Source organism: Sinocyclocheilus grahami, unplaced genomic scaffold (genome assembly GCF_001515645.1).
Source record: "Sinocyclocheilus grahami isolate Dianchi unplaced genomic scaffold, SAMN03320097.WGS_v1.1 scaffold271.1, whole genome shotgun sequence".
Taxonomy (NCBI): domain Eukaryota; kingdom Metazoa; phylum Chordata; class Actinopteri; order Cypriniformes; family Cyprinidae; genus Sinocyclocheilus; species Sinocyclocheilus grahami.
This window is the reverse complement of record NW_015505450.1, coordinates 1071576-1081579: the sequence shown is the minus strand read 5'-3', so window position 1 is coordinate 1081579 and position 10004 is coordinate 1071576. Positions and strand designations below refer to the sequence as shown.

Sequence of the window (10004 nt, the reverse complement as noted above, 5' to 3'; positions counted from 1 at the left end):
CCATTTAGACAAAAAGGTTCTTCTATGGCATCGTGAAGCACCTTTATTTTTAAGAGTGTAGAGGACTGGGTATCGTTCAAAAAATGTTGATACCGATACCTTGACTTCGATACCGGTTCCTGAACGATACTTTTTTTTCGATACCTATTTTATGAAATCAATTTGAACAAGATTACATTATCTAAAAAAAAAAAATTTTGTTTTTTTTTTTCAGCTTGTTGATGTTTATACAATCTCAAAGACTCATCTCCTGAGCCAATGCACAAAGGAACACAATGTAACCAACACAATAAATCAGTGCAAATAGTTTTAATAAAGCTCAAATAGTCTTCAGTTTACACATCTGTTAGGCTACATTGTGTGTGTTCGCGTACTCGTAGCTCAGACAGAATCATGATTTCTATTTATGTTCCACTGATTTACTGATGAGCATTAGCAGCTTCCAGCGCTGTCCTCCTGTGCTCTTTCTTCCATGATCGCTGCGCTGACTCAGAGGTAATAACATTTAATTTCAGCAACATTTCATGGCCAAAACACACATTAGACGGCAATCGGAAGTTATTACAAACACTTGATGGTGGTTTAAAGTGAGTTTTGAGTAAAAGCGGATTATAAATCGTATTTATTGTCTTATGTAGCTTGATGCTACAGTGTGCATGAATGGGCCACATAACACGTGCTTTCGGTCGTGTAACATTAGTATGAACGGACATCTGCATATGATCGGAGCTCCACGCAGCTCCCGCGCTACTCTCCATTGGAAATTAATGACTGAATGACTGGTCTGTCATTTGTCGGAGATAGTGCAAAGCCGGCTTGAAACGCAGTGTAAACGCCAGTATGACGAGGATCGTTTTCATTTTAAAACGTAAATGTAGCCTTACATCTAAGGGGGCTGGGACTCATTCACACTACAGCCTCATGTGTGCGCCACATCTCTGAATGTAACCGGTGTAAACTAGTAGGTGTGTTCGACTTGACGCGGACCAACTGTGCAGACCGATCGGTGTATTACAGTACCCCGAGAGCTAAAGAGAGCAGACTGCTCTCGCGGATGTCAAACACTGATCGATCTGCGCTGCACCTCTTCTAGTCGAACACACCGGCTAGTGCTGCAGGCTTAAGGCCAAAGTATATTTGTCATCAGGAGGGCTCGCGGACAGCCGCGCAGGCAATTTTTTGAGACTGCGTGGACGGTCCACGTACAACAGCGCATGCGTGAGGTGAAAGCTGAGACAGAGCGCAAGTCAAACTGTGCCTGTGTCGAGCTCGTCCATCAGCACTCATCCGCGGTTGAGTATACTTTGAAAGCTGTGTGGACACGGCTGAGTGCGAGACGGAACGGAACGTGGAAAGTGAAGTGAACCCGGGCCTTTATTGGCTCACTGATGAGATTAACCCCTTAGGTATCGAAGTTTGGTACGGAACGACGAGACGTTTTTCGATACTCGATAGTATCGAGGCAATTCGGTCGGTGCCTAAAAAGTATCGAACCCGATACCCAGCCCTACTGATCGCATACACTGTGTTTTAGAGGTCGGCCGATACCGATAGTTAGGTAGGACCACACTGGCCAATACTGATTAATCAACCGATAGTTTTTAAAATGGATACTGAACAAAAAACAGTCCCAAACCATAGTTTGTACATGACTATATATTTATCATTAAAGTCAGTTCAAAGTTCATTAACTAATGTTAACAGAAGCAACTTTAAAATTTTACAAATTTATCAATGTTGAAATTAACAGTCTAGCAAGGAATAATACTTCTACAGCTTTTATCAACCTTAGTTAATGTTACAAATGGAGTCTTATTGTAAAGTGTCATGTGAGTTACTACAGCCTACAGTTTTGCCATCGTCACGAAAATGCATAATACATGGTCGCGATAATTTACAAAACAGCTCAGTCTCCTTATATAACTTTCCCGCGAGTGGGTGCGGTTTCAGCGTTTGAGAGCAGAGAATACTGCTTATTTTTTTTCATGATTTTGATACCTTATTTTATTTACTTGGTGGATTTTTTTATTATAATTTTTTTATCATCATTCAAATTTTACATAGTAATGATATGAAAACGGGTCATTACTATGGATTTGGATTTTTACCGATAGTTCTGGCAATCAACTATCGGTGCCGATTAATCGGCAAAACCGATCATTCGGTCGACCTCTCGTGTTTTTGTTGGGGGATTTCAGAGGGGCATGGCTAAGAGACTGTTCTGAGGAAAAGAAAGCGTGCCAGAGTCTGACGTCCTCCTCCCTCTTGTATTTACCATAAATGGAGTCAAACGCAGGCAGTTCAGTAATCAGATCACACTGAGCGGATCATCCGCAATAATGGATTATTGTTACTGTATGTGTTTTGTACTTGGCCTAATGGCTGTGAGACAGTCAGCCTTTGGATGTATGATCGCATTGGACTATGTACGTTTATCGTGTGTGTGTGTGTGTGTGTGTGTGTGTGTGATTGTAGCAAGTCCACAGTGATAAGTAGCAGTTTGTGCAAATAGATCATGATTTCAGCACCACTTTTTGTACTTTATAGTTGCATGTTAAAGGCCACCAAAGAAAATAAAAATAAAGACCCTGAAAGAGGTTTCAGTTGGTTTCAGCAGCAGCAATATGCAGTCGTATGCATAAATAATTAAAAAATAAAAATAAGACCGAAAACAATAAATATTTTATATCAGATAACAGTGAACATGAATGTGTTGTTAAATTATTGAAATGTTAATTCTAAAAATACGATATTTAAAATAAGATCTAAATTCTTATCTAAAAATAAGATATATTAAGCGATATTTTACGTTTAAGGGATTTGACTTGCAAAAAAACACGTTTGTGAACCCCAGAAATAAAGGATTTTGTAAGATTTAGAGGCTGTCATTCTGCCACTGCTTCACTCCAGACGTGACGTTTTTCATCCCCACAAACACGTGATGGTCATTTATGCACGGTTCAAGACGTAACGCACCATTAAACACGCTCACGATGACAGTCTAGTGTCATGCTTTTCCAGGAATCAGGATCTGTTTGTCTGAATGCACTGAAAAGGGAACAAAAGAATCCAAGAACACCGAGTTTGTATGTCGACGGAGTGAGTTCATGGACGCCAATCGATCTATAAATGATACCCACTTTTTCTTTTACTTTGAAATACTTAAAATTGCTCCCGGTAATGAAATCCCACACAAAACGGCCCCAGAGCGTCTCCGCTGGCCCTGCAGACTCAGACTTACAGCAGAAGGCTGAAGAGTGTTTCTGATGCGAGTCTGTGTGTGTTTAGCAGCGCTGGTTTCAGGTCCCGCCTCTTCGCCATTAAAGCAACAAGGTCTGTCTCTGTGTGGAGAGCCAGAACTGGCCCCGGGCCCCGGAGTCAGACAACATGGGAGCAGCTGTCTAAAGAGCTGGCCGGTCTGTCCTTTCAGACAGATACAGATGCTGCTTTATATTGCTTTATATATCTATATTGCACTGCTGTTATTGGACCGAATATAAGATATGAGAGCTCTTTACTGTTTCAAACTATTTGGCATCACATGTGATATCAGAGAAACAGCTGATATGAGAAATCTCCCCATCAGAGGTCAATGATATGGCTTTATACAGATACTGATGACAATGTTAAAGATAAAGCTAGTTTCCAATTAATAGGTCAATAGTTTTAATGTTCTACTCGTATGTTTTATTATCCTGCTGATGTGTGCATGTTTGAAGCAAATGTTTTCATGTAACAAATATGACCAATAATTCTTAAAGAGAATATCATCAGCGATCACTTAATAGTAATTGACTGGTAACCTAGTATTAACTTGTGTGAGAGTGTGAGAGTGTGTGTGTGTGTGTGTGTGAGAGAGTGTGTGTGTGTGTGTGAGAGAGAGAGTGTGTGTGTGAGAGTGTGTGTGTGTGTGTGAGAGAGAGAGTGTGTGTGTGTGGTAAAAATATTTGTAAGAATTAAAAAAAAAATCATAAATATCGACTGGAAAATAATGTTATTATTATTTTTATTTTTATTATTGTTAGTGATAAACAGAAAATTCAGAATGCACAAACCGAAATGACTTTAATTACTAAATACATTGTTTTTGTTTGTTTGTTTTTGTTTTAGCTTTGTAGGACTATTATTTGAATAATTAAACAAAACAAAACAAAAAAACAGTTAAATCTCATTCTGTTGCATAGAACTGAATAAAAATAATATTGGATATTTAATATTAATATATTTGATATCCAATTTTATTGTTTTACTTTTTTAATAAAAGTGTGGTTGTTTTATTGGCTTGCATTTTTTTAAATAAATTTAGTATTACAATTATTGAGCTAAATTAAAATGTCTTACAAAATTATTTTATATTATTTAATAAATAATTATTAAAAAGCATTTTCAGTTTGGGGTTTTGCCCAAGTGTATCCAAAAATGTTGGTTTCGGTAATATATATATATACACAGTATCTAGTACACTATACAGTGTCTACTCCCCACAGATAAAAAGTAACTGGTGTGAACAAAATTACGGTCCTTTAGCACATTTTTTTGTATGAAAGCTTGATTTACAAAACATCTCCTGTCAGAGGTTGTGTGTTTTAAAGGTGCTGTGAGGTAATCATTGACTCTTAAAGCTCTTGTTTTGCATGAAAGCAGCTCTTGTGTGTTGGAGTGGAGTGTTATTACTGTATTAGCGCGGGTGCGGTGGGAGGACTGGGTCTGATGGTAATACAACCCGTCTGTGCTAAAAATAGATGTGGAAGGAAAAGCCTGGATGTCTGTGGTCTGCTGCGCTAATCACGGGGCAAGGTTAACGGAGCAAACCTGCAGTGGAAAATGGATGTGCACAGATCGTTGCGTAGTTTGCTGCAACGCATGAGGTGTTTGTATGTGCTTACATAACACAGAAACCTTTACTAGGCCTCCTCAGAAATAATGGACCATCTACCCACATAAACAGTTCCTAGCTATCAACTGGTCAATACTGGATCATTTCAGTATATATGCAATGATTTTTTGTTTTCTGGTTTAAAAAATGAGCATCAAGAATTCATCCATCCATTCATTCATTCATTCATTCATTCACATACATATATATATTAGTAATATTTTGTCATATATTTTTTATTTTATTTTATGCATACTGTATATATTATCAATAAAATCCTGGGTAAATTACTTGCAAATTGTAGTTAGTAACGTAATCTCTTAGATTATTCATTTTAGGTTATGTATTCCAATTACCTTTCGAGTACTTTTGACCTAACTTGTTTATCTCCTATATTGATATGTGGATATGTAATCATGTAATCCATAAAAAAAGCAACTGTAATTTTTAAAATTTAATAAATGAAATGTAAGGGGGTCTGAATACTTTCCGTACCCACTGTATATATATATATATATATATATATATATGTGCTGTCAAACAATTAATCTCATTCAAAATAAAAGTTTTTGTTTACATAATATATGTGTGTATATAAATACAAACACATGCACGTTTCTATTTAAAGTCCGCATGAAATCAAAATTGACTTTATTTACTTTACTAGCGCACATTGCTAGTCTTGATGTGAACAATTAATCCGTGCAAGTTAATCCGCTGAAAAAAATGTTTGTCTTGGTGATCTTTAATCAAAATCTGAATATTTCCTTCCGCTCTGGAATGGCGTTCCTTCTCTGATGACGTCAGTTTGACGGCTTGGGCAGAATATCCTTAAAAACACCCCTCCAACCGTCAGGATAAAAAAATAAAACCATGCCCTCTATTCAGTATTCCGTTTCAGCTGGAAATACGTCACTACACTGAAATACAGTCGGCAGTAGGGCTGTCAAAATATTATTTGAATTTCGAATATTCGTCAAATTTTAAATAAAAATCCACATTCGAATGCAAAAACGTTGCATTCAAATTTTAGGTGTGCGTCTGTCAGGCTTATCAGCGGCGCACGAGATGCGAAGACGATGTAAGTGTCGTTGCATCATATTATTCTAGAGGGACATCTATCAGCATTGCACTCCCGTCTCGCACAAAAGAGCCGCATGTTTAGAAAGCCATGTACAATTAATGCAAGTTTAACTTTGAAAATACATATCTCGAGACTTTATGGCGGGGTTTTCTCCCCATCCCACTGCAACTCGTGTTTTTAAATGAAAATTGTACTCTGTGTGATTGGCTTTCGGCCCTTTGTATTAAACTATGCATACATACATGATGCTGTTTTGTTTATAGTTGTTTAAAAGCAACTTAATTACTTATAATTGGTTTATAAACATTTTAAACATTATGCACTTTTTTCCACAGACAGTCATGTTATCTTATATGCTTTGAATAAACGTGCATTGCTCGATGCGCCCTCTTGTGGCCTCAGGAGAGACGCCAAAAGCTTTTCTTCACCCTAGCTGAAATTATGCATTTTAAATTAGAATATAATTCGAATTTTGATCATATTTAAGTACAAAATTCGAATTTAGGAACTTTAAGAAAAATGTGTTTTGTTTATATCGCCTTGAGTGTAAGAAAGGCGCATTACAAATAAAATGTATTATTATTATTAATATTATTTTGTTGCACAGGCCCTCATGCCGCTCTATAGAGTTTAAGACTTGGTTCCCAGCTCTATCAGGTTGAGTAACCTCTGTTCGCCCGCGTTTCGTCTGCACAGGAAGGGCAAAGGGAAGCCCAATGGAAAGAAGCCGCCCCCCGAGGAGAAGAAGCATTACCTGGATGCAGAACACACCAAAGTGAGAGTCGTCGACTTCGACCTCAAGGAGCTGGTGGTTTTGCCGAGAGAGATCGACCTGAACGAGTGGCTCGCTTGCAACAGTGGGTTTCTCACCTCACCTCATTTCCTTCAATAGAATTAAGCCCAAAGTAAAGTTACAGTGCAGTTGTTTTCGCTGCTCTTTGGTTACAGGATCACGTCTGAACCCCAGATCGTGTCCTGAATGCTGTTTAATTATATTTAGTTGCTATGAGCATTTCTAATCTGCAAAACTTCATCAGTAGTACACATTACTCTTTTTTTGGCCAGAGGAATCTTATAGAAATGTGTTGGCTGTTTTTAATCTGGTAAACGGCAACCGTCGTGGTGGTGTTGTCTGGTTACTAAGTGTGCTTTGAAAACATGTCTTCTTTTCATCCGAGGGAATGCATGATTTCAGCTCTGTGTTATATAACTGCATGACAAAACCAGCTCGGAAGAACATTCCGAAGCCACGAATCACAGCATTGTTTGCATTTCCCTCCATTTTATCTGGAATGAAAACATGTAAAAAAAAATATGACTCGATTTAGGAAACTTTAATGGACTTTCAAATTCCACAAGCACTTATTAAACCAAATCACTGCCTTTTGTGGTTAATTGAAGCCATTTCTCTGGATCAGCTCACAGTCGTCTCATACGGTGCTTGTTGAGCTACATTTCCTCTACTTAGAATATATGCAGAATACATGTGTAATATATTACCAAAGCTGCGGTAAAATTGTGAAATAATATTGCAATTCAAAATATATGTTTTCTCTGTGAATCTCTGTTAAACTGTAATGTATTTCTGTGATGCGCAGCTGTATTTTCAGCATCATTCCTCCAGTCTTCAGTGTCACATGATCTTCAGAAATCAGTATAATATGCTGATCTGCTGCTCGAGAAACATTTCTGATTATTATCAATGTTGAACACAGTCGTGCTGCACAATATTTTTGTGGAAACTGTGATGCATTTTATTTTTCAGGATTCACAGATGAACAGAACGTTCAGAAGAGCAGCATTTATTTGAAATAGAAGTCTACATTTTTAAACAAAAAATATAAAACAATTATATATAGTAATATAAAAGCTCTTTATATATATATATATATTATAATATTTTAAATATACGTATTTCTCTGTTTTATATTTCTACATATTTAGAGTTGACATATAGCCAAATACATAATAATAATAATAATGATGTAATTATGTACAGTATGCAATTTTATAGAAATGTGCATATTTGCATCCATTTATAAATATAAAAAAAAAAAAAAAAGTGCAAAGATTGTTGTTTAGATGATTAGAAGTCATTGTTTATGCATGTTTCAATAAGCAACACAAAGCCATCTGATTCGTAATGACTTGGACATATTGCATTATGATATTTATATGCATTATAGAAGAATTTCTGTTTTTTTATCATTGCTTAATCTTTGAATGGTTTGTGTGATTTTTATTTTTATTTTTTCTAGCCACGACGTTCTTCAATCTGATTAACCTGCAGTACAGCACGATCTCCGAGTTCTGCACAGGAGACACATGTCTGGCCATGACCGCCTGCAGCACGTGAGTATCTGTTATTCATCCATCATGAAGCCTGCAGACTCTCAGGGGTCGCGACCTCAGGGAGAGGTGTGATGGTAGAAGAGCATGTTCAGTTTGATGCATGCTTTAAATGAGACGTTGACTGTTCCTGGTGAGGGGAAATTCAAGAAACCGGAGTGTCATCATAAATATACTGCTCATGCTTCTGGGAAGATTCACTATCAGAAGCCTGGTTAATGAACAGCTGCTGAGCAGACAGACGATTGGTGGAGAGATCGACAAGGTCATGTATTTGTATTGGGAACCGATGAGCGATTGAAGGAAAACAATGATGCTGCTGCACCCGTACAAGGGTTTAGATGGATACAGCAGAAGGAAAATCAACTCGATTGTGTGTTTGGCAGGACGTACTACTGGCAGGATGAGAAAGGGAAGAAGACGAAATGCACAGCGCCACAGTACGTGGATTTCGTCATGAGTTCAGTTCAGAAGCTGGTGACTGATGAGGACATCTTTCCTACGAAATACGGTGAGTGAGTCTCTAGCGCCACCTAGCGAGGAGCGTGCAAACCGCACGACTGAAGCAAGTAGGTTTGATGCTTATTTGTGGTCATAAAGAACATTACATTTCATTTCCATGTTGTTTATTTGAAAGCAAATGATCCATTCTAGTAGAAAACTAATAAACACACAAATGGATGTGGACAATGTTCCAAGCTACAACAGTTTATGATTTTTCTGTATAATAACAAACATTAACTAACAATACATATGTTACAGTATTCACATAGTTAATAAAAGTACAGAGTTTCATTAGTGCATTTTACCTCAAGTCTGTTAAATTATAGTAACAGTTTTTATTTAATTTTTTATGCTAAATAACATTAATAAAGCTGGTTCCAATTTTCATAACAATGCATTAAAGGCCATGTATGGATCGTAATTATAACGTAGAAACATGCGTTTCTATAAACCTGCTTTGAAACATTATGCATTACGAAAAGCACAAAACAAATCAACGTGAATGACCTTCAGGAGCTCTTGCAGGGTTCCTGCGGTCTTGGAAATATCAGATCATTTTAAAATGATTAATGGAATTATTAATTAGAATTTGATATTCTTAGTATATAATCTTGAGATATAATTATTCTTCTAATTTCTATAGTGATAGTGAAATTATACAAATAATAGTATTTACTGGTGTCAGTAAGGATTCATTAAACCGATCAAAAGTGACAGATTCATAATGTTACAAAAGATTTCTATTTTAAATAAATGCTGCTCTTTTGAACTTTCTATTCTGTGAATTCTAAAAAAAAAAAAAATGTATCACGGTTTCCACAAAAATATTGTGCAGCACAACTGTTTTCAGCATTGATAATAATCAGAAATGTTTCTTGGGCAGCAGATCAGCATATTATACTGATTTCTGAAGATCATGTGACACTGAAGACTGCAGTAATGATGCTGAAAATACAGCAATAAATTACTTTTTACAATATATGCACAGCTAATTTGAATTAGAAAAATGTTTTGCTGTTTTTACTGCATTTCTGATCAAATAAAGACGAAAAAAAAAATTACCTTTTGATTTCTAAACTTTTTTTTCTCCAAATTGTGAGGGGAAAAAAAGTCAGAATTACAGTACGAGATATTGAGATATAAACTCAGAATTAAAGGGGTCATATGATGCTTTTTTAAAGATCATTATTT

At 36.6% G+C, this 10004-nt stretch overlaps 1 protein-coding gene across 2 annotated transcripts in view; it reads left to right on the top strand.

Moving 5' to 3' along the window:
- LOC107599769 (MOB kinase activator 2-like) overlaps nt 1-8837 on the top strand; it is a 28114-nt gene extending 19277 nt beyond the window's left edge. For both annotated transcript variants that reach the window (XM_016291461.1, XM_016291460.1), the window contains exons 2-4: nt 6657-6817; nt 8219-8312; nt 8696-8837. In XM_016291461.1, coding sequence (XP_016146947.1) covers nt 6657-6817; nt 8219-8312; nt 8696-8828 — 388 coding nt within the window. In that variant the 3' untranslated portion in view covers nt 8829-8837. The remainder of the gene's footprint in view (nt 1-6656; nt 6818-8218; nt 8313-8695) is intronic.
- The last annotated feature ends 1167 nt before the right edge of the window (nt 8838-10004 follow it).